The 24,613-nt window shown below is 52.9% G+C and overlaps 1 protein-coding gene across 3 annotated transcripts in view; it reads left to right on the top strand.

Annotated features, from left to right (window-relative positions):
- RGS3 (regulator of G protein signaling 3) overlaps positions 1 to 24,613 on the top strand; it is a 97,640-nt gene that overhangs the window by 1,038 nt on the left and 71,989 nt on the right. Inside the window, exons 2-11 of one of the 3 annotated variants that reach the window (XM_081278945.1) lie at positions 3 to 97; positions 1,066 to 1,134; positions 8,844 to 8,904; positions 10,047 to 10,137; positions 10,752 to 10,807; positions 16,706 to 16,787; positions 17,577 to 17,682; positions 18,442 to 18,793; positions 19,610 to 19,649; positions 24,170 to 24,366. In XM_081278945.1, the coding sequence (XP_081135071.1) occupies positions 30 to 97; positions 1,066 to 1,134; positions 8,844 to 8,904; positions 10,047 to 10,137; positions 10,752 to 10,807; positions 16,706 to 16,787; positions 17,577 to 17,682; positions 18,442 to 18,793; positions 19,610 to 19,649; positions 24,170 to 24,366 (1,122 nt within the window). In that variant the 5' untranslated portion in view covers positions 3 to 29. Of the gene's footprint in view, positions 1 to 2; positions 98 to 1,065; positions 1,135 to 8,843; positions 8,905 to 10,046; positions 10,138 to 10,751; positions 10,808 to 12,900; positions 13,095 to 16,705; positions 16,788 to 17,576; positions 17,683 to 18,441; positions 18,794 to 19,609; positions 19,650 to 24,169; positions 24,367 to 24,613 lie in introns of those variants that run through there. The other 2 variants (XM_081278950.1, XM_081278946.1) reach the window with 2 other exon arrangements.

The raw sequence follows: 24,613 nt of genomic DNA, 5'->3' as shown, positions 1-24,613 counted from the left end.
AGGTTTCCTTGATCCCTGAAAACAATCGAATGCGCTTTCAGAAGACGCAGACCATTCCAGACTGCAGAAACCCTGCTTTCCATGAACACTTTTTCTTGTAAGAGTCTGGGCAAATGGGCCCTCAAGAGGAGGGGGAAGGAATGTTTATTTGGAAACAGCTCTGTTTGCCAAATCTAGAACTGGATCTAAGCAGAAAAACAGTGACTTAAAGGATGTCTTTGTTTTCTCATTCCCTTGTGTCCTTGCATCCCTGGCCCTGGGCCCAGCAGTGAGGTCCACAGCGATAAGGTATCACTTGGCTGGTTCTCAGAACTAAAATGCCCAGCCTGGGCCTGGCTGCCCCTGAAGAGTAGGCAATTTCCCACCATGCCTTGGGCCAAGATTTCTCTTGCAGTAGAAGGAATTTTCCAAGCTGAGGGACATTTCACTTCCCTGTCCCCCTTTTTAATTTAAACTTGTTAACCTCCCTGAGCCTCAGCTTCCTCATTTGTGAAGTGGGGCTACTAATAGCACCCGCCTCGGGGGATCTGCGAGCTGTCAATGCGATGTGTGGCATCACCTGGCAGACTGGGAACTGCTGTTGTTGTTATTTCTTTTCCCCACCTCTGCACTCTGAGGTCAATGGGAAGGTCACGGACATTTGGTCTTTTCTTATGAGTGAAAATTAAAAATAATATTTTGTTTTCTCCCCTCTACCTCAAGAGGTGATTTTGCATATTCTAGAAAATTGGAAAACAGAGGAGCTGAGAAGAAAATAGAAAACACCCGTGGTTCAACAACTCAGACAGATAGGCCTTTCTGTATCCCTCGTCAGGGCCTTTCATTGGTGTGGGCGTGGACGTGTGTGTGTGTGTTTATGAAATGGAATTGTTTCATAATGATGTGCTGTAACCTCCTTTTTGTCCTTAACAATGTAATATAAACTCTTCTGTCCGTGTAAGTACTCATCTCCCACGCTAGAGTTTATTTAACCAGCTGTTGAGGTTCTTTTCAAATTTTTGCAATTATGACAGGCTTGGTGGGTCTGGCTTTCCCAGCTCTCTAATGGTCTGCTTTGCTTCACAGTCCTGTCCCTGAAGAGGATGACCACAAGCGTCTTCTGGTTACCGTGTGGAACAGGGCCAGTAAGACCAGGTGAGAACTGCTGAGCTGGACGGAGACCCTGCTCTGAGCTGGATGGAGACCCTGCTCTGGGATGTGGGTGGCAGCCAGGAGTCCAGCATGCAGCAGGGGCTCCATTAGTGCCTGCCGGAGGAGGAGTAGGGACAATGCTACATTGCAGAGGCTGCCACCTACTGAGTCACCATCACTCCAAGTGAGGCTGAGAATCCTGTTATCATGAGGATTTGCCAAATGCTTGGTATCAACCAGGCACAGAGTTGGCCTCCAGGGGTGCCAACCAACCCACACGTGGATTCTGCTGTCAAGGTGCCCAGTGTTCAGGTGGGGGCAAGGGGTGCCGCATGGAGATTCATTACGGTGACAACATGCACATGTCCAGTTCCACAGGACTCCATGCACCATGAAAAATAGGCCTATTTTGCTCTTACTCAGCACACTGTACCTAGTGCCTAGTATGACGATGTTGAATAAATATTGTCCGCATGCATGAGGAATGAGATGGGTAACGAGGACAGGCAGTGTGGGAAGAGGGAGAGCTCACTGCGGGCTGATGATAAGGGGGGCTTCCTGGGGAAAGTAGGATTTTGAACTTGAACAGACTATAAATTAGACAAGGACAGAAGGTCAGAGAGCATATTCCAGGCAGGGCGCAGCCTGAGGAAAGGCAGGGAGGTGGAAATGTGTAGAGAGGGCTCAGGTTGCAGGGCGGCCAGCTCAGGCAGGTGCAGAAGTATCCTGTAGGAGAATCCAAACAGGCTGATCTTGCAGGTAGCCCAGGACACAGGAGGCCACATGCAGTCTTTAGTAGTGGCAGGCAATATGGAGCAGAGAGGAGTGCTGGGCAAGGGAGTGTGAGAATGGGATGTTCTTGAAGGCGGGTGAGAGCAGTTCACTGTGAGCAGCAGGTACGGCAGGAGGAGTCTGGGAGATGAGGTGGTCGCTAACATTTATTAAGCAATCAGAACCAAATGTGACTGGGAAGGGGCCTAGGTGGATGAAAACCAGCTCAACTCACCAGCTTAGACCTGGAAAATATTTTTTGAGTTGAAGTTTGTTTATTTATTTATTTATTTATTTATTTAGTGGTGCTGGGGATTGAACTCAGGGCCTTGCCCATGCTAGGCAAGCATGCTACTATTGACTTGTATATCCTACCCCCTAAATGCTTTTTAGTATATAATTTACTAAATTTTTTTGGTGAGTATACTTTTTAGAGTTGGGCCCTATTTAACTTTCAAAATGAAGAATTTTTGCTTTAATAGAGTGTCTGCTTTTCCTCATAGAGTGGTACTCATGGTACTAGAGACCTCTCCATCCATCTCTCCATTCATCCATGCATCCACTCAGTCATCAACCCACCCACCCATCTATCTATCCATCTATCCACCACCCATCTATCTATCCATCCATCCATCCATCCATCCATCTATCCATCTACTCAGTAATCCATCCACCCATCTATCCATTTATATCCATCCATCCATCCATACATCCACCCATCTGTCCATCCATCCATCCATCCATCCATCCACTCAGTCATCCATCCACCCACACATCTATTCATCCATCCATCTATCCACCACTCATCTATCTGCCCATCCATCCATCCATTCATCTATTCATTTTTCCATCCACTTAGTCATCCATCCACCCACCCATCTATCCATCCATCTATCCATCCATCTATCCACCCATCTATCCACCACCCATCTATATCCATCCATCCATCCATACATCCACCCATCTGTCCATCCATCCATCCATCCATCCACTCAGTCATCCATCCACCCACACATCTATTCATCCATCCATCTATCCACCACTCATCTATCTGCCCATCCATCCATCCATCCATCCATCTATTCATTTTTCCATCCACTTAGTCATCCATCCACCCACCCATCTATCCATCCATCTATCCACCCATCTATCCACCACCCATCTATATCCATCCATCCATCTATCCATCTATCTATCCACTCAGTCATCCATCCACCCATCTATCTATCTATCCATCCATCCATCCACCCATCCATCTATCCATTCATTCAACTATCCACTCAGTCATTCATCCATCCAACCATCTACCCATCCACTCAGTCATCCATCCACCCACCCATCTATCCATCCATCCATCCATTCATCCATCCACCACCCATCCATCCACTCAGTCATCCATCTGCCCATCCATCCATCTACCCATCTGTCCATCCATCCATCCATCCACCCATCTATCTATCCATCCATCCATCCATCATCTATCCATCCATCTGTCCAACCATCCATTCATCCATCCATCTGTCCATTCATCCACCCATCTATCCATCCATCCACTCAGTCATCTATCCATCCATCCATTCATGCATTCATCCATCCATCCACCCATCTATCTATCCATCCATCCATTCATCCATCCATCTATCCATTCACTCATCCATCCACATCCATCCATCCATCCATCCACCCACCCATCTGTCCATCCATTCATCTATCCATTCAGCTGCCATTTTCTGGCACCAACATTATAGGCACTGAGAACTCACGGGATCTATCAGAGACTGTCCTGCTCACTAGAGGATCAATGATAGACTTAATGGTGTGGATGAGGAAGGGGACATCACATTAATAACAAGAGCAACTATTTGCTGGGTGCCAACCTTGAGTTAGGGGTTGGCAGTACATTATCTCATTTAATTATTATAAAAACTCTGAAGATATAATTTTCTCCTAAAATTTCAGAAGAGGAAACTGAAGCTACGAAAGGCTAGTACCTTACTCAAGGTCACCCATACAGTGAAGTAGAGCTGGGGTGGGAATCAAGGCAGCTGGACCTGAGTATTTTTTTTTTTTTTGTATCAGGGATTAAAATTGAACCCAAGGTGCTTAACTACTAAGCTGCATCCACAGCCCTTTTTAAAAATATATTTTTATTTTGAGACAGGGTCTCAGTAGGTTGCTTATAGCTTCATTAAATTGTGGAGGCTGGCTTTGAACCTTCAATCCTCTTGCCTCAGCCTACTGATGGACCTGATTCCTTAAACTTAACACCATAATGCCTCATGGGTATGCAAGCAAAAAGACAGAAGAGAGAACCAGAAGCGCAGAGAGGGCAGGAGCAGAGTGAGGGGTACCTGCAGACTCACTGCTGTTGCTGGAGAGTTAAATGCAAAGTAGGCCCTGGCTGGAGATGAGATGAAGGGGTAGTGTAGCTGAACCAGATGCTCCTATGGGTTCTATGCAGAGTGGGTTTTCTCCTAATGGCCAGTGGTTCTCAATCCTGGATGTGCATCAGTATCATCTGGGATGCTTGGGAGGAACACAGGTTCCCAGGGGCCACATCAGATGGACTAAATCTGGATCTTCATGGTTAGGGCCTAGGAATCTTCTTTTAAACAAGTGCATGCAGCCGGAACCTTTGGCCCTTGGGAGATACCCAAGGGTGTCAAGCCAGGGAATGACAGATGCACATTCTAGATCTGTGGTTTGGTTACATCTTTGGTAGGTCAAGGCGACAGAGATGAGAGGAAGAAAATAGAAGCAAGACATATTTGAGAGATTCAGTTAATAGTAAGTACTTAGTGGTTATTTGCCAGTGAGTGCAGCAAAAGTCAAAGCTAGCTCTTGGGTGGCTGGTGGTGTTCCCAGCGAAGGCAGAGTGTACTAGAGGGGAAGGTGGGTCAGCTTTGCAGAGGTCGAGGAGGGAAACCTTTATTCCTGGAGTACAAGGGAGAGAGAGGTTTCACCAGAGCCACATGGAGGTGTGCAGCCATGAATGTGGAGACAGGAGATGGGTGACATTCTGGCAGAGAGGGGCCTTGTTCAAGGCCCAGGGTCAGAACTGTGTCTTTGAAGGGGTGGGGAAATGCAGAGACAGTTACAAAGGCACAGGAGTGTCAGAGAGGCAGATGGGTGCTCGGCTCACCCACCGGGTGGAGGCAAGGACCCGGCCGCACCTCCCACGGGGTTCTCCCTCTGTGGAGAACACAGCAAGGGGCGGAGCCACACGTGAAGGAGCCAGTAATACAGGTCGCAGGTCACGTTTTTTGGAAGAGAAAGTGAGGCGGGGGAAAGTGAGTCAGCCCCAGCCAGGCAGCGTGACCAGAGCCGCGTCTCCACTTGTTGCCTATTTTGGGAAAGTGAGATTCCTTATTAAATGAAACACGGCCCAACTTGTGGTCACAGTCCCAGCCCAAAGCTCAAGAGGGACAGGGTAGGCTCAGGCAGGCCTGTGTGTGAGCAGATGGCCCTGCAGAAGCTGGCAGCAGCAGTGGGGCCTCAGTCTTGGTGTCTCCCCCGTGGCCTGTCCTTTACTGGTCCATTTCTGAACGAGAAGGCCTGAGCCGGGTGAGGGACAGACAGGGCTGACAGGAAACTTTGACTCTGCTGAATGCTCCCAGATCAAATTTTGTTTCTCTGAAGGATGGACATTGAACCTTTTAACGTGAAAGACAATTATGGAAGGAAGGAAACAGGCAATTGCTAAATTCTCTATGCCAAGCATTTTCCATACATTATCTTGTTTAATCCTCATAACAGCCCTGAAGGGTATGAATGAGTATTGTCCCTGGCTTCAGAGAAGAGGAAACTGAGGCCCACAAAGGCCCAGGACTCGGCCTGAGGTTATGTAACAGCTTATGCTTATCAAGCACTTCTTGTGAGTAGACATTACCCTAAGCACACACATGCCAGGCATTATCTAATCTATCCTCACACCACCTTAGGAGGTGGGGTATTATTATTGTAGGTATTTTACAGGCAAGAATAGATCTCCCTGGGGGTCTCACCTGCTCAGAAAGTTTATGGACCTTGCTCAAGTTTATGACCTTTCATCAAGGTAACACAGCTGAAATTCAATGAGAACAAGTTGCAAATGCAGGCAGTATGTCCCCAAGCCTGTGTCTGTGCCCTTGATGACCTTGCCTGGGTGATAAATAACTCTGAAGTTGCTCTTTCTGAGTCAGAAGCATCCCCTTCAGTCCTCAGGCTGCTTCTCTGAGCACGAATAGCAGAGTTTGATATAAATCGTTCCAGCCACATGAGTGGTGGTCACATTCTGAAACCAGTAGGAGGTAAGAGGGAAACATTGGGTCCAAGATTCCTCATGATCCTAAGTGAGTCCAGGGACTCACTTAGAAAAACACGATGATCCACAAACGAGTGCTGGCAAAGGCCCGGACCTCAGTGTCCTTGCCTGTGAAATGCAGTTGTCTCTACGGTTTCTTCCAGCTTCAAGGTTCGGTGAATTTTAAAAAGTTATAGACATTTCAAACATATGCAAAGGTAGGCGACATCATATAATAAACCCTTGAAATCTCATCCCAGTTTCATTCCTTCATGGCCTATCTTCTGTCACCTATGCCTTGTCCACTTTGCCCTCTTCCCGTGGTATTTAAAGCAAACACCCAACAGTTCATCAGTGTATATCTCTTAAAAATAAGTCTTTAAAAAACATGACCACAGTGTCATAATCACACTTAGAAACAATGATAATTCTTCAATCACATTGAATATGGAACTAAGCTATTTGGAAGTTCTGTTTGATGATATGCTGAAAGCCAAACAGAAGTTTCTAGTATGAATTATAGCATTTTTCAGAACTTGTGGTCAGAGAACCATCTTGGAGAGAAGTGTAATGGCATGCACCAAGTTTTTTAAAAAAAATTTACAATTCAAGAACATAACATTTTAGGCTAACAGTAGCTACACTTATGGAGGGTCTGCTTGCTATATGTCAAGCACCATCCTGGGCATTGTAAGTGTCCCCTCTCCCTTAATCCATTATAAACAAGGTCTCCGTGCCAAGAACAGTGATCTAATGTCAAAAAGCTTGTGGCCAGTGATGGATACTGAAACCTAAGGAAAGAAATGAATGGAAAAATATGTGCTCAACCGAAGCCATCAAATTAAAAAACAAATTGACATCAAATTGTATAACCCTGTAATGAAAAACAGTTTCAGTCCCTGAGAATGAGACTTGAAATGCGTGCCCAGGAAAATAATGCATTCTCATCTTGCAGTGTGTCTCTCCCCTATGCTCAAAAGTAAACTAAATTCTATTCCCTCTGTGTGCTCCATGAAGTGACTTCTGAGCCTTTGTATGGGCTGTTCCCTCTGCCTGAGATGCTCTTCCTCTTCTTCCTCTTCCTCTCTCTCTCTCTCTGGCTCCACTCATTAGGTCTCCTGAAAGCATCTCAGTCCTAAACTACCTCTTGCCCCCTGAGCCTTCAGAATCTGTTGCCTGTGCTTGTTCATCTGTCAATCTCACCCTGTATTGCTGTCTTGAGCTGCTGTGTAAATTCCTGCCTGTTTGTCTTGTTTCCTTAATGCTGGGGCTTCTTGCCCAGTGCCTGCCAACCATGGGCATGATGGATTCTCCCATTTGTCAAACCTTCACAGAGTGCACCATGCCTGGAGCTCAGACCTTGGCAGTCAGAAAGGACCAAGGCTTGATTCCAGAAACTTCAGGCCTCTCCAGCCCTTGTTCCCAAGCCTGTAAGCTGATGAGTATATTGGAGTATACTGCCGTATGCTCAGGTTGCTTGTAAAAGAAGTCTTCCTTCCTCCAGAGGTTTTTCAAAAGCAGCCTGCAGAAATGGCTAATTGAAGAACACTCCGAGAAAAGTTCCTGCTTGTGGACATTAATTGTGACAATTTGCTCTGCCTGAATGATCTTGAAATCATTGGAGGCCCCTTAGTAGGAAGCAAAGCTCAAGGGAGGCTATTAACCATTTAGCATTCTCTAACACCAGGGAACGAAACTTCCACTTACTGGAGAGGAGGGCAGGGCTGCATTGATTACAGTTAATGCATTGGCCTGGAGATTTCTCGTTTCAGCCCTGCCCAGCATGAGACAAGAGTAGAGCAAGGCAGTGTGGGCACCTGGACACCAGCCGGCTTTCTCTTGAATGTGTTGCAAACAAAGCAAAATCAGTAGGACGATGTTGGCAAAGTCCAGACAACTTTGAGTGGCAGCTCAGATGAGCATCTGCCACTTAGGCAGCCACTGCGACTGCCTCCTGCTAGTGTGGCCTTGGCTACCTCCCAGTAGGAAGGAGGATTTATTTGGGCGGTGGGCTGGGGAGGTGGACATGGAAGGGATGCTTTATCAGGTTGACTGCACTGTCCTCTTTGAGTAGATTATGAATATGATGGGAGGGGGCAAAAGGGAAGGGTGACAGCTGGAGCCACAGCTGGAGGAGTAGTGGAGTGAGCTAGTGACTGGACAGCAGGAGGCAGAGGCCTCAGCCCTGTGAGTGGCCGTGGTTCAGAGCATGGATTAGCAGGCAGGTGGACCAGTTTTGAGGGCAAGTCCCCTAGCATCCTGCACCCCACCCCTCACTTAGCTTGGCTGCCTTTGAGAGGCTACTTTTGTTTTAGTTAAGCCTGTTAGGGGGTGAGCTGCCACCCTTTCCAGAGGATCCTAACAATATGTTTATAGAGACCTTCTAGGCCTCTGGTCACTGACCAAGTGGGCAGAGGTCGGGTCAAGCAGGTTCCTGTGACAGGACTCGCCAGTCCTGTGACCCTGGGAAGGTACTAACCCTGAGCCTTGTGTTTCTCTCTAAATCAGAGAGAACTTCTGACCTTGCATCTCAAGAGTCAAGTGAACCTAGGCTGGTAAAGTGCTCAGTCCTGTGCACTGGGCAACCCTGTGTGCACTGGTAGTGGAACTCTGGGTGCAGCCCAGTGCGGGCACTGAGTTGTCCTCTGCTGTTCCCCAGGAAATGTGCACTCATCGGCTGCATGAGCTTCGGGGTGAAGTCCCTCCTGGCTCCGGATAAGGTGGGTCCTGGGGGGTTTCCAGTACATCATCCTGCCCAGGCCCAGCTTGGCATGGGCAGGCCTTCTCTGGAAACCTTGGGTAGAGGTTCTGTGGCATGGTGCTCCCCGCAAGGCACGTGCCAATGTCCCCAGTAACAGCATTGTTTGTCACCTACCTACCTGAGGGCTTGGGTCTCCTTCTTGGTTTATCTTGTGGGACAGCAGTTAGGTAGCTACAAGGCCTCCCTGGAGGCACTGAATCTGGTGTCTGCTGAGGTCACTGGCAGGTCCCTGGAGGAACAGAGCACTCCTGGCTCACCCTGGAAGAGGGGACAGGTGCTCCTATGGTCCCACACAGGGGTCCTCTTGATGTGTCTGCTGGGTCTGATGCTTCTGGTCCAGCAGGTGCTCAGAGGAGGAGGGAGCGGCACATCTCTGGAGCTTCCCTTGGACTGGGCGAGCACATGGGACTTGGAGGCCTTCCCTCTGGGTCACCAGCTGTCATCTCTGCCCTGCTGCCCACTCCCAGACTGCAGCTATTGCTCTGGGCAGGAATACACTTCGTTTGCACATCCCTGGGTGTCCTGGTGACCTGCTGCATGGCCCTGCCACCCAGCTTTGTGTCCTGGGAGTGAAGTCTGTGGGGTAGGGGTGGCTGAGGACCCTTTACCTTGCCTAAGGGCCCCATGATCTTTGGACTGCCGCCTGGGATTCATTTCCATGAGAAAAGATGTTCCCTAGGGAGCCTGGAGACTGCACAGGGGCCTCCAATGTCTGCTCTTTGTCCCCTCCATATGGCTTTCACCTCCTTCTGATTTGTCAAACATTTATTGGGCTCCTACTGTGTACTAGTCTCAGTGTCAGCCATGTCAGGAGCCTGTGTACAATCTGGGGCAGGGGTGAAGGTGGGGAAGGAGACAACCGCACAGTTGTCCTCCAGGGATAAGAAGCCGCGGAGTCCCACAGAGGGAGTTCCAGTTCTGCCGGAGCTCTAGGGAGGGCCTCCCGGAGGTGCAGGTGTGGTGGCCGTGAGGCAGGAGGCTGGACATCTGTGTCTCTGAAGGGGGGGTGTCCAGCTGCCACTCTTTGAGAGCAATTGGTAACTGCCTGACCTGTGCCCTCTGCCTCCTTTGTCTGAAAGTGTCATTCTTCTCTCATCACAGGAGGTCAGTGGCTGGTACTACCTTCTGGGGGAGGACCTCGGTCGGACCAAGCACCTGAAGGTGGCCAGACGGCGGCTGCGGCCCCTGAGAGGTGTGAGCACACCCCCTGCAGTTCCCCCCCAGGCTTCCCCCTCCTTCCTTGCCTGTGGGAGCACTGGTCCCTGCGCTTTAGGGAATCTGCCACTCCAGGCCCTTGTCCAGCCACTGGATCCAGGGAATTCTAGACTAGAACCCAGCTTACAGGCCTGCTCCTGTCCACGGCATCTTTATTTATCAGGTTGAAGCTTCCTGGGAGGGGACTGGAGACCTGGCCCCCCGTGGTCCAGCCCCTCACCTTGCTCCTGGAGGGCTTCCTTTCTTCCTGACCAGCTCCTTCCCAGGCTCCATGTCTCGAGGTATTCCTCTAGGCTGCCTTGCTGACCTTGGGGTGCCCACCTCTGCCGACAGGCTGTGTGGGACCTGCCAGGAGCCCTGAGGCTCAGGACTTGGGTTTTGTGTCTTCTTCAGTTCTGTTCTGGGAAGGACTGCAGACCTGGCTCCAGAGCCCTGCCTGGCTTGAGCCCCGGACATCTCTATATCAGGGGGTCGTGGAATGGGCCTGGCAGTGACATTGGCCTGTTGCCCAGCCTCATCCTCTGGGTGGTCTGTGGAAAGGGTCCTCACATGTCAGCAGAAGCTTTCTGACTCTGCTCTGTCCCCTTCTAGACCCGCTGCTGAGAATGCCAGGATGTGGGGACCCCGACAATGGGGAGGAATTCGAGGTAGGTAGGGATAGGACTGGGTAGGGCTGCGGGCACCTGGTCGCACCTGAGCATTGCTCCAGGGGCTCTGATCCGATTGTCAGACCCTCAGCCTTGGTGACCTCCAAAGAGAGCGGCATTTGGTGTGTGAGACTCCACAGCAACTTCTGCATTCTGAAGGCAGTTTTTCTTTTCTCTCTTTGTGGTGCTGGGGATTGGATCTGAGGCCTCGTATGTGTTAGGCAAGAGAGCTACCACTGAGCTATATCCCCTGACCTGAAGGGAACACTGGGAGTATCTCTTGACTTTTCTAAAGTGCATCATAGGAAATAGATACTTTTCTCAGGTTGTTCATGATTGCAGCCATGGCGGGGAAAGGGACAGACTTCTCACTCCTGGAAGTGGAAGCTTATGGATCTTGCTGACTTTGAGCTTCTGGAAGCCAAGTCCTCCCTTCTCAGAGGCCCCAAACCCTCTGCTTTCCTGGCACTGTGGCTATACCACCATCTTGAGTTGGGCCTACTGTGAGCAGGGAGCAGCCTTGATTCTAAAGCCCCGTGTGCACTGCACTGTGCAGTTTCCTACCTGAGGATAACTGGGAAGATCCACCATTGACCATTGACAGGGTCTGTAACATCTGACACGTAGGTGTATTGCAATCCACAAGGCACCGTCACTTCACTGACTCAATGCATTTACGTCTTCACTCCTTCATGACGTGTCTATACCTGTGTGGTCCTAGCCCAGTGGCTGGGACAGAGCCATGCACATGTGCAAGGTCTGGCCTTGTGGTGTGCACAGTTCACCCCTGTGCTATCCAGGGTGGTGGTCACTTCTGCCTGTGGCTATTGAGCCGTCACTCAGATGTGGCTAGCAGGACTGAGGAGCTGAATGTTGGCTTTTATTTAAAGTAATTTCAATACCCTGCACACATGTCTAGTTGCCCCATTTTGAACAGCCTGTTGTGAGAGAAACTTGCCAGTGATTTCTGTGTTTTTTTTTTTTTTTTGGGAATTGAAAAGCTTCGTCCAGCTTTAGGGGTAGCTGCAAAGACTTTCCTCCTTTTCTGTGCACCAAGTACAGAAAGGACAGTCCTGGGGGACCCACCCTTGGGATTCATGGGAATCGCATGGGCATAGACACTGCAGGTTTCTTGGTGACTTAGGAAAGTCCTGCTTCATGCTGGATTCTGTGCCCAAGCCCAAGCCCCTGGGAACATTCTTCTGAGGTGTGTGGGTTTTTCTGGGTTTGTACACTCAAAGGTGTCCACAGGGCTCAGCAAAGAGGGTGTGATCGCCAGAGACCTGGGAAAGCCGCCAGGTCTCACCCATCCATCTCTACACTGTACAGGTGGGGAGATGGAGGCCCCAAAACCTGGGTCACCTGTCACACTGCAACCAAACATGGGGCAGCCTCTATCATGAGGTCATAAGTGGGTGGGTGGGTTTCCTCAGGCTCCCAGGTGGGCAGGAGGGCCAGGCTTATACTGGGTTGCTCTGCAGAATATGATTCTGGAACCACAGGCCAGAGATAGAGCCTGGGTCTGCCCTGCCACGTGACAGCCTCTCCGGGCCTCAGTTTCTTTGTTGATAAGAACAGGGGGCTGGGTGGTCTGAAGATTTGGAAACCCCTTCCAAGTCGCCATTATGGGCCACGTGCCATCAGACCCTTCATGTGGACAAAGACAGTGACTTCAGGAGCCCCTGAGTGGTAGGCTCCAAATGTTCTCTGCTCCCTGTTTTGAGATGGGATGCCCTCAGGTGCAACTCCCCCTCCCCGGGCTCCCTCAGATTCTCTGGTTAGTCCCCTGGATTTGCTGCTGGGGACCTGGCACTTGCAGGGAAGGCGGTGTTGTCGCGGAGTCGTGTTTTCTGCCTGGGTTCTCCTGGGCAGGCAGCGAGGGGTGTTTGTGGGAACATTGGAATCACAAAGTGGCCCAGGGCGGAGAATGCGGCCAGAACAAAGGCGCCCTCTCCCCGCCAGGCCCGGGGAATACTAACTAGTTGACAGGAATTTTAATATAAAACTCTCCCTCTTCCTTGTCATTCTGAGGTTTCAGGAAGCCTTCGGGCTTATCTGCAGAGGCACACGGCGCAGACAGGGCTTGGGGAGGTGAGAGGTGATTTCCTGCCATTCTTCTGCGGGGCGGCTTCCCAGGGCGGTCATGCCAGGCTGACGGGCGCAGTGCGGGCTCCCGCTGCTGGGGGGAGAGCTGGGTTTTCATGGGGCGGCAGCCGAGGCAGGACCCGCAGCCATGAACCGCTTCAATGGGCTCTGCAAGGTGTGCTCGGAGCGCCGCTACCGCCAGGTGGGTGCTTGGCCCCTTGGAGGGCACTGTGGGGAATCGGGGGACAGGGGTGGGGGCTCCCTCCTGCAGACGTCTCCCCATCGACCTTCTCCTTCCTGCAGGCTCGTTTCAGTCTGGGGGAGGACAGGGGCAGGAGCTGTACCAAGGCCCAGCCTGTCACCTACAGTCCCGTGTTAGGGGCAGTGAGGCTCTGCTGCAGGCAGCCTCCTAACCACTGGCTGGGGGGAGAGATTATTGAGCTGATTTTCTGTTCTTTTTATCTGGGGAGGAGGTGTGGGTTAAAGAGGCATCTGGAGTCCAAGATGGCAAGCGGCTTGGTGGTTGAGCAGCTGGGCGCTTCTTTCTGGAGGCGGCTTCTGTGACTTTGCTAACTTTCCCCATTTCCCGGGGGATGGCGGTGCCCATTCCGCCCTTTGTGTGTGTGGTGTGCGCCCGTGTGCGGGTAGGATGTTTCTGTGTGCATGCACACATGTGTGACTCTCCTCCCGCCGGCCTGGACCCCTTCAGCTGTGATCTTGGAATCCAATTTTACCGAAAGGGTCTGGCTTCTTGGTCTTGGAGGGTGGGGTGATGATCCATCGACCCCTGAAGCTCCTCTGGAACTGTGCTGAGGCATTTTTCCCTTATAAAAATGGAACGGAGCCAGTGAGGGTAAGGAGGAGATGTCCAGAATTTGGTGTTGTCCAAGCTAGAAGGGAGTCCAGAAATTGTTCTGATTTTTAAAACTTGATTTGATAACCAGACTGGAATTGGGTCCTGACTCCCCTGACATGTGTCATGTAGGTCCCAGGGAGATGCCCAGAGGGACCCCTTATGTCCACACCTGCTACCAGAGAACTGGAGTTCTCTTCCACCACCTCTTCCCAGCTCTCAGGTCCTGCCTCGCCAGCCTTACTTGGTGCTCCCTGACCTCCTGTAGCCTGGAAGAGTAGCCCCTGTGACACTAGCATTTGGGTGGCACAATGGTGAGACAGGGAGAGTCCTGACTGGGATGTTATGGAGTCCCTGGTCTCCTTGTGACTATGGATCAGAAGACCAGGGTGCATTGATGGTCAGAGGGGACACGGGCGCTGGTGTGGGCTGTACCTGGGGCCGTGGGGCTCAGCGTTCCAACAGCTCCTATTTTAGAAGCCATTGCAGAGTGGAGATGGCTAAGCTTTCTGTGGGACCTGGGTTCAAATCGAGATTGGCCCCCTTTAGCTGCAGCCCTTGAGCAAGGCACTTTCCCTCTCTGAGCCTCAAGCTCCGTGTTCCTAGACGGTAAAACCCAGTGGTGGTGCTGTTGGAGTGGACGAGACAATACATGTGAAATGCTTGGCTCGGTGTCTGCTATGCTCTTCTAGGGTGGCAGCTGGGGACTGAAGTCCGGGCATAAAAGAGCATCAGGGACCAGGCAGGAGAGCAGAAGTGAGGTGCAGGCCTGACTGAGCCTTGGGGGCAGTAGCATTTCCTGCCTTGAGAGTAAAGAGCAAAAACCACCCTCAGGGAGGCAAACTGGTGGTTGAGGTCCCAGAGTCAGGACAGCCCCCTGCAGCTTCCCTCCAGTCCTGAGGTCAGAGAGGAGGGCTGGGGACGAGGTGGGTACTTTGGGCACTTTCTCTCTTCAGGCCTTGGTTTTCTTTTCTGTGAAATGGGCATGCTAAACTGCATTCCCCTGGGGCCACAGCGATGGGAGGCTCTGGACAGCACCCTCTCAATATGGCCGGTGATCACAGTGCACAGAGCATCATTTTGTTCCCCGGGCAGCCCCACCCCTCCTGCTGAGCCAGGAGAGGAGTTTGTGTCCTCTCCTTCCACTGCTTCCGCTCCCACAGGGCTGGACAGTTCTCTGGGCTGTCTCTTTTTAGGTTGGTGCTCAGGAAGGTGGAGGGGCTCCTGTCCCTGCCTGGACCACCAGAATGTGGGAGCACATTCCTTCTCTCCAGACTCAGCTCTGGGGCCACCACCCAAAACCTGTTAGCCCAGAGCCCCAGGGTGCTGGGCCAAGATACCATCATGGGATAGGACTGAGGAAATGCCTGAGGGCTTTGGGATCCAGCTGCTGTGTGGGTTGGAGGGGGTTCAAGCCCCCGAGAGAGCTGGTCCCGTGGAGTGGAGGAGGCCCCGGAGTCTTCTCTGGGCCTCAGGAGGGCTGGGAAGTTAGAGGTTACCCCTTTCCTCTAGCTTTCCACACTCACTCCTGGGTTTGTTTTTCTTTCTTTCTTTCCATTTTTTTTTTCCCTTCCTGTCTTAGCTGCGTGTTTTCCCAGAATTCTTATGGGAACAGGGTATTTTCCTGCCCCCTCCCCCTTCCCCTTGTCTGTCAGATTTCCTGTTTTACAAACTCACTTTGAATCCAGGCCCAGGGCTGGTGGGAAGCAGAGCCTCAGGGGCCCCTCCAGCTTCCAAGGGCCTTGGTGGCTCTGGGCCTCCACCCGCTCCCCTTCGTCAAGCCTGGCGTTGGGACAGGTGAATGCAAGCACCCAGCCCAGAAGAGACAACCCCTAAAGGTCAGGGCCAGCGGTCTCCCAGCAAGCGGTGCCCTTGACCTTTGCCAGCTTGCTGAGCTGCCCAGGATAGCTCTGTGCCTCTGCAGGGCCCCTCTGAGTTTCACCTCTGCCTTTTTCTGGTGAAGTGAAGCTTCAGGGAGCCCCTGCGCCACGTTGCACACAGTGCCCTTCTGCGGGTGCGACGTGCTGGGCCGCTCTTGTGCACTGAGCCTTTGTTGAGTTCCTACCATGCGTAAGGGTGACCTCTGGAGTTGAAGCACAAAGGATTGTTTAAGCACAGTCCTCCTATTTGCTTGTCATGCCCTGGGTCTCTTTGGAGAGATCTATGTACTCTTGTGGCCTCTGGGGGGCAGAGACCAAGGCCATGCGCCTCTGAACCTCAGCCCAGCCTGGTGTGCAGTAGGAGCTTCATAGCTGCGTGGGTCTGAAGAGAGGACACGGATGACAGGGCCCTTTCCTGGCACTTCTGATAGTTGGGACTGTGGACCTGCCTTGCACACAGCCCTGCAGGCTCAGCAGAGTCAGGGGCTAGTTCATGTTCAGCTGGGAGGCCCAGCTGTGCCCTCCCTTACCTGCCCCTGCACTGAGAGCTCATTGACTGCCATGGGCCCCTAGCCACGAGTGCCCAAGAACCCCAAGTTCTTCCTCTGACTCTTGACCTGACACTGAGCAAGTGTGACCCTGTTTTCCCTCCCCTGGGTGCTGAGAGGGCAGCCCCCATGTTAACTTTTCCTGTGGACTCTTAGCCCAGGGCCAGCCCTGTGGTGACGCATGGTCTCTGGGAAAGAATGAAGGGGTGTGACGAACGTGGGACATGGCAAGGTGGAGACGCAGCTTCAGGGATTCCTTGGGCAGAGAGCTGAGGCTGCTGGGGCTGACTTGGGCAAGGTATCCCCTTTCCGGACCCCCATCCCTTCCAGCTTTGACTGGGGGGCTTCCCGCCTGAGCTCTCAGTTTCCCTGCCTGGCCCACAACCCAGCGTCAAGATGCCTGGGCTGAGACTGGGACAGTGTGCTCCTTCTCAGCTCTGGTTTCCTTGGAGAGGAGGGTGGCTCTGGGTGGGGCCTGTGGGCTTCCCAGCCTTGCGGCTCCTGGGAGTGACTGGGAAGGGCTGTGTCCTAGATCACCATCCCGAGGGGCAAAGACGGCTTTGGCTTCACCATCTGCTGCGACTCTCCAGTCCGAGTCCAGGCTGTGGATTCTGGTAAGTGAGCGACTCAGGGCTCTACTGTCCTGCCAAGCACCTGGGCTTTGCAGGCAGGGTGGAACTGGACAGGGAGCTCCAAACTGGAGCAAAGAGTTCTGGGTTTCAAAATGAAAAGAATAATATTTTTAAATGACCACGGATGAAACTGAAGTTTATGAAAATATATCCACTCTTTTTGTTGTTGTTGTTTTATCAAAATGAAAATAAGTTTTTATATTTTGTTTCTCAGTCATTCTGAATAGGAACTGAGCCCGATTTCTGTAAAGGCTACATAGGAAAATGAGAGTCAGTGATGGACTGTGTTTGGAATGCAGTTCCCCTCCTGTAAGCCTGAATAGCACGTAGAATCAGCCGTCCCTTCTCTTTACTTTTAACAAGTGAAAGATTGCTCATCACAGGGGGTACACTTAATGGGCAGAAGCCAAGGCTCAGTGATCAGGGCGATGGGCATGCAGTTGGCACTCAATGAATGAGGTGGGAACAATGGATGGGGAGTGTGAGCCTGGCCCCAGAGAGGGTTCTCAGTGGGCGGGGAGGCCCTGCGGAGGGAAGGACAGCAGACAGGTGAGCCAGCCCTTGGTGGGGCAGGCAGGGAGGAGGTGAGGGCAAAGGGTACCTCCCTTCCAGGACCTGGAAAGCCACTCAGTTTGGCCCCTCATTTCCCAGATAAAGACACAGAGAGTAAAAGGGCGGTTCTTGTCCGAAGTCACCCTGGAAGTGAAGCACTCCAGGTCTTTTGAGGGGGTCTTTAGAGGTCCCTGAATGGGTTTTCTTTTGTCCCTGCAGGAGGCCCGGCAGAGCGGGCAGGGCTGCAGCAGCTGGACACGGTGTTGCAACTGAATGAAAGGCCGGTGGAGCACTGGAAATGTGTGGAGCTGGCACATGAGATCCGGTGACAGGGGCAGCGGGTGGCACATATCTCCCACCCCAGCTCTGGGCACATTGCCTTGTCCTATCTTGTTCTCGCTGTTCCCTTCTTTGTCCCGCTGTGAGCAATTCACTGTGCTCCTCGGGGAATCCGGTTCTTGCCCTGAAAATGGAAGGTTCAGGCTCAGAGCAGTTTTGGATCCCAGAGCCAACAGCAGGGAGAAGCTCTTAAACAGACCCCGTGGTTCCTGACATGGCTCCAGGGGGTTGCTTTCCACTTCAGCTAAGTACTTTTGCCACCTAAGAGCTAAGCCGTCTGTTTTAGGGCGTGTAGATGTTGTAAATTTTTCAACTGCACAATTAAAAAATTTAAAAATGTTTGGGCCCCTTAAGTTTGATCCCCTGGGGTAAGACCTTAATGGTTCCATTTTGGTTTGCTTCTAGACTCTCTAGAGAAGGGTTGCGTGTGGGTAGTTATCTTGTGGCTGCTTGCTGTATCTTACCTACAACAGTCAGCCTGAGTTGGGTATGGTTCTCTTTCCTGTTGAACTTGGCCTTGCCCTCAGGTCCTTCTCAGCCTCCATTGAGTGAGCTTAGGTTAGAGCTGACCCCTTTGCTATATCTGCTTTAAATGGCCTCTTGTGTCCTTCCTTTGGGCCCTGACACTGGGCACTTTGCCCCTGGGTTTGCTTCCTCCTCTTCCTCTTGATTCTGCAGCCTCCACCTTGGCTTACTTTGGTCTCCCCCAGACTCAACTTCTCTGTGTAACCCCCCACACTTTCAGGAGCTGCCCTGGTGAGATCATTCTGCTGGTGTGGCGCATGGTTCCCCAGATCAAGCCCGGGCCAGATGGCGGGGTCCTACGGCGGGCCTCCTGCAAGTCAACGCATGACCTCCAGTCACCCCCCAACAAGAGGGAGAAGAACTGCACCCACGGTGCCCAGGCACGACCGGAGCAGCGCCACAGCTGCCACCTGGTGTGCGACAGCTCAGATGGGCTGCTGCTCGGTGGCTGGGAGCGCTACACGGAGGTGACCAAGCGCGGGGGCCAGCACACCCTACCTGCGCTGTCCCGTGCCACTGCCCCCACCGACCCCAACTACATCATCCTGGCCCCGCTGAACCCTGGGAGCCAGGTATGGACATGGGGAGAGTCCTGGGTCCCTGTGGGAGGGTAGGAGGTGTTGAGAGGAGCCTGCAAGGGGCTGGGGGCATCGAGCAGGGAGATGGGTTTGCCCTGGCTCTGGCCTCTGCAAGGCTGTCCTGGGTGGAGGATGCAGCTGAGCCAGGGCCAGGGGATGCACAGGCTGGAAGTGTCAGCTCCCAAGAAGGAAGAGCTTTCTCCTCGTCTGTGCTTTTCCGTGGTCAAAGGGCTGCCTTGAGGGGATGGGCCCCCTGTGGCAGGAAGTGTGAAGGCAGAGCTGCATGCTTACATGGTGGGACGGTGGAGTGTGTCCCCCAAACATTAACCATGAGATATTCTAGGAAAAAAGTGTTCTAAGATCACACACATTTGGGGATCCCATACCTTCTTTCCTTTTGGGGGGCTCCCAATGCACGTTGGCCTGTTTGAGGTTCTGAGAGCATCCTTCAGTACAGGAGGTGGCTGAACCTTGTTTAACCCTGCTTGCCCCAAACTTCCTCCATAGTGGCACTCCTTGGTGGTGGCCGTTAGGTTCCCCCATTCCAGTGATCCATGGAGGAAGCTGCCGTAAAGGAAGTTGGAGGTCTTGCCAAGGGGTGAGACTTCACGACACATAAAGCCTCGTTTGACTGTCCTGCTTCTGTGTTTCCCCAGGCCCCCTCCCTCAGCTGGTCAGTAAAACTGCTGTTTCTCCCCCTGGCCCTGAGATGCTCCGCCTCCTGTCCCCCAGGCCTGGTGTCCAGCCGCCTGATGGGCTGTCCTGCCCAATTCCTGAGGCTGAGCTTGTTCTCTTGTCTTTCTCTTGCAGCTGCTGCGGCCTTTGTACCAGGAGGACACCATCCCCGAAGGTGAGCTGCCCACCATCTCAGTCTGGGCAGATGGCAGAGGTCAGCTGAGGTGTGGCCCAGCCTCTTCCTTAGAGTCCAAAGCCTCTCTGTCAAGCCTGCCCAGCATGTTGATGCAGACCCTCTTTCCTCTGGGTACCTTTTCTCCCTTACTGAACCAGCATGTTTTTCCTTGAAGTGAAACTGAGAAAGAAGAGAGGGGAATCTACCAGAGTCGTCTAGGAGAATGAGTGTTCAGGTCTCAGGCATCCAGTCAAGCATCCTCCAGTCTTACTGAGCTGCCATATTTGTTGGGAGCTGTAGGCAGTGTAACTGGGATGCATGGATGGGAGTCGTGGAGTGTGGAGCCCGGAGGTCTTGGGTTGGAGTTCTAGCAGTGCGACTTTGAGTTGTTTCTCCTCACTGAGCCACAGTTCCTTCACCTATAACCTGGGGGTCAGTAATTCCTATGCAGAGGCTTGTTGGGCAGATTAAATGAACACACAGTGGTGAGCAGTAGCCTGTGACCTGAGGTGGTTGTCCTAGAAGCACACAGAGGTCTCCTGCTGTTGGATGGATTCTTCTCCTTTGGTTTTCAAGTCCAAGCCAGACTCCAAAATCAACCCCTTCTCCCAGGAAGCCTGGCCTGTGGGTCCTGACATTTGGCTGGCTGAGCACTCCATTAGTTCCTCCATGCCTGCCACAGAGCTCTGACTTAGAAGTCCAGCTGGTGTCTGGAGGGTTGGGAGACACTGGCCAGGTGGCCGGTGGTGCCCGCCTGGGCATGCTGGAGCCTTCCTCTGCCTTCAGAGCTCCTGGCCTCCTTCCCTGAGAGTGGCCTTTCCTTAGCACTTGCAGCTGGCTTCCTGCTGTTCCCCTCCGTGGGTGGCATGAAGACGGTACTTGGAAGAGTGCTTGTTTCTTCTGGGAGGAGAAGGGCTCCTACCAGGCTCGGGGACACTGAGGAAGGCACCTTCTTCCTCACCACCCTGAGACCTCAGTGCTCTTGGGCCTGGTCTGTTGGAAGTGAGGCCACACTCCTTGTGGGTTGACTCTGATCATGATTCCACAAGAAGTGTCTAAAATACTTTTAGTTGGCACGTTAGATTAGAGAGTGAGGATGTCACTGCTAAATGGTGACTTCATTAAGGGCAGGGCTGGGTCTGGCATATTTCTTTGAGTCTGGTCCCAGACCCAGGGCATGGCAGACAGCAGATACTCAGTAAAATTTTGGTTGAGTGATTAACTAAGGGAGAATGACCCCAGTTGACTCTGAGCATGGGGTAAGGGTGCTGGAGAGAGGGATGTCACCTGCTGTGGGCATGTGACCATGGACTGGACGGCCTGGGGTTGGTTCCCTCTCAGCCTGAGAGATGCCTTCCAGGGCCACTCCCCACATGTGTCCATGTTTTCACTCTTGAGACTATGATCCCAAGAAGAGAACAGACGTCCGAGCCTTGGGGAAGGGAAAACGATGGTGTGGTTAATACCACTGTTGACTTTTTGAATGCCTTCTATCAAGCTTTTGACTTTGTTTTGTTTACTCTTCATAATAGTAACCGTGCTGGTATCTTGGGAGATCTTTGCTCTTTACCAGGGATTAAGTCTTTGTGCTTTCAGTCCCGGGGTCCAGAGGAAGGGGTGAAATCCAGGGCACAAAGCTTCCCTGAAGCATACCGGGGGCCGTGCGGAGGTCAAGGCTGTGACCCTGACCAGGCTGCCAGGAGACAGCCAGCCTTTCAGGAGGCATGAGCCATCCTGAGTTGAATAGGGTTTGGTATCCTGCTGGGCCCTGGGGCACCCATCCGACTGTACTTGGCATGTTCCCGTTGGCCGCGGGTGCCCTCAGCATTGTCCCCTGCCCTGTGAAGGCAGCCTGGCCTCAGATCCAGTCCTGCCAGGGTGGGAAGGCTGCCAGGGCGCGCCTCGGAAGCTCAGAGCCACACTGTGTAATTAGCATGTTTGGTCAGGGAGGCAGGTGTTGCAGGATAACTGGGTGAAGTGGGGGTTTAGACCAGACGTCATTGTGGAAGGAGCAGGTGGGAAGTAAATGAGTTTGCCTTCACCGAGCTCCACAACTGGGTTGCAATCTGCACTGTTCTAAAAAAAAGAAATACTTGGAAAATGGGTACTGGAGAGCCACGCCCACCTGCCCCCCAACACCGGGGTTGTGGAGGTGGGCTATGGGCCATGGCTGACACTTGGGTGTGGCTTTGTAACGTTTTCCAGCCAAATGACCTTGGACAAGTCACCCAACCACTCTAGGCCTTAGTTTCCTTGTCTATAAAATGGGACTGAGCAGACCTTTCCTCTCTGAAGGCAACATGATGGGCCAGGTGTTGATTTATGGCTCTCGAGGTCCAAGGTGAACGTTCTTTGATAGCCATGAGCACCTGGGCCAGGGAAGGCAGGGAATGGATTCTTTTAGGAGTCTGAGACTTGGGGCCCAGGGCCCCCATTTTGCCATGTGCAGGTGGCACCCTTGTTTAATTTTGGTCTAGTTGGCTTCAGTCGCCTCCAGTCAGCCCTGGGTGGTTTTGCCTTCTGGTCTAGGCTTGGCCACGCCAAATTAGCCTGTGTCGTTCCAGGCCGGCCCCATGGCTTCAGCACGGTTTGAGGTCCAGCTGCCCTTTCTGTCTTCCTGCCAACCCAGGTGTGCTGCGTATTCAGTGCTGAGGGTTTGAGGTCACCTGTTGGGCACTTGTGTTCTGGTCCAGCCCTTTCCCATCAGGCCTCTGTGAGCTCCCATTGGCCTTGGGCCAGGTGAGGCAGAAATTTGCATGACCTCCACTTTACAGTGGCAAAAGCTGACTCCGAGGACAAAGGAGCCCACTCAGGGTTGCACAGCCATCTCTGACCTGGGGCACGTGCTCAGTTTCAGGGGTTACCCAGTTTCCATCCCGCGCCGACCTGGAAACTTAGTGTGGATTCTTCCAGCAAAGGGGCCAGCACCTGGCAGTACAGAGCCCGCTGGGGCCAGAGCTGATAAAGAGATGTGGGCTTCTGGGGGCGTCTGCGCCTCCTGCCCCCATCCTGGGTTTCGGTTCTTTCTGCTCCTCTCTAGGTGATTCACTGAAGAAGCAGGAAGCGGTTTGAGTGATCGTGGTGGGAGTGCCGCCTCCTGATTCCACTGTGATCGGTGGTCACTCTTTGGGGGAGCAGTTGACTTGTTTTTCTCACATCTTGGTGAGAAGGGCCCTGGGTGGGAGGAGGAAGCAGGTGTGAAACCTCCAGGCCTGGCCTCGAGTTGGCGGGGAGCTTCCCTGGGTTGCAGCGGGGTCAGGCCACCTGTCAGTCCCCCGCGCTGCTGCCTGGGCTGGGACAGAAGGCGGCCTGGGTGCTGGGACCGAGCTGGGCGCCGGGGCCAGGGAGGGCCTGGCTGGGTCCCTTGGCAGCAGGAGTCCTCAGAAGAGGTCTGGGTGCACCGGGAGCCTGGTTACTCCGGGGTTGTCTGTCCCCTGCTGTTCAGGAGTTCTGACTTCTTAGTCACTCCGGGCTTTTTTCTCTGCCCATTTGATGGGACATGATAAAAACATGCGCACCTCTCCTTGTTCACGCTGAGGTGTGTGTCCAGCGGGGTCCCTGAGGGACCACCTTTTGTCATTGTGGCTCTCTTCCCTGGGGTGACCTTGTTCCTCACTCTCTTTCTGTTTTTTATGACTACAATACTGTGTGAGCTGTGGCCAAGTGGAGGACCTCCTACCTGAAAAATGCCTAGACTTGCCAGAGTTCCTCGGGGTGCCTAATTTCCAAATTTGCTTTTCCAAGTGGGGGAATCACAATGACAAACATGACATGCCGTCCCAGGAGCTCTTCTGGGGACCTGGCTCAGAGCATCCCCTTTAACCCGTGCAACAGTCCCATGAGCCTGTCCCTGTTATTGTAGCTGAGGAAACCAAGGCTCTGAGGAGGAAGTCAGTCTCCTGAGGTCGCGGGGCTAGCAGGTGGGGAGCAGGATTTGAGCTGGTGCTTCCCACCAAGAACAGGTGCGGCAGGCGCCCCTAGTTAGACTGTGGTGACCAGGTGGCTCCAGCAGACCCACCCCATATGTCCTGGGAAAGCCCACTGCCTCTGCCACCGCTGCTGAGAATGGATCTTCGCTCAGGGGTGATGATGGGCCAGCTGGGCTGGGATGGCAGCGGGGGTGCAGATGCCTCAGGCAGTCGCCCCTGCTCCAACTCGTCGTTCCATGTGGGACTGTGAGGTCAGGCACCCTGACTCCTAAAATATGAGCACTCGATTGGTATTTAAAAGCACGAGGTCAGTAAACCGATAGATGGGATTCAGGGCTGGGGTCACAGGTGGGGACTGCTGCCGTGGTCACAGTTGTTGGTTCCCAGCTCTGTCCTGGCCCTGGAGGTGCTTATTTACCTGTTGGTGAGGGACTCCTTGAGGCCCAAGACTCTGCTGGGGCCTCCCTGAGTTCTCCTCCTGGCACAGGGTGGATGCCCAGGCCCCAGGGTTGGCCGAGTCTATGCTCCCTGTTTCCATCACCTGTGCAGGGGTGATGGAGACACCTCACTGTCCCCCATCTCTGTCCACAGAATCAGGGACTCCCAGTAAAGGAAAGTCCTACACGGGCCTGGGGAAGAAGTCCCGGTTGATGAAGACAGTGCAGACCGTGAAGGGCCACGGGAACTACCAGGACTGCCCTGTCCTGAGGCCGCATGCCACGCACTCAAGCTACGGCACCTATGTCACCCTGGCCCCCAAAGTCCTGGTGTTCCCCATCTTTGTACAGGTGAGCTTGTCAGGCTGGCCCCAAGGGTCCCCTCAGGAGGAAGTGAGCACCAGGTGGGGTGTGGGTCCCAGGACGCAGGACTCTCCTTTGGGGAAAGACAAATGGCTTCGGATGCTCAGGATTCTGAGGTCGCTTGAGCAGGCTAAAGTCTCTAGGAGGACGTGGAGCACAGAGGGCCCCCTCCTTCCCTCCTGGCTTTCTCTTTGTCTGGCCCAGGGCAATGCATACAGGTGCTCTCGTGTGAGGC

The sequence above is a fragment of the Spermophilus citellus genome (assembly GCF_964194105.1).
Source record: "Spermophilus citellus genome assembly, chromosome: 2".
NCBI classification, from domain to species: domain Eukaryota; kingdom Metazoa; phylum Chordata; class Mammalia; order Rodentia; family Sciuridae; genus Spermophilus; species Spermophilus citellus.
This window is presented reverse-complemented; position numbering and strand designations above follow the sequence as displayed.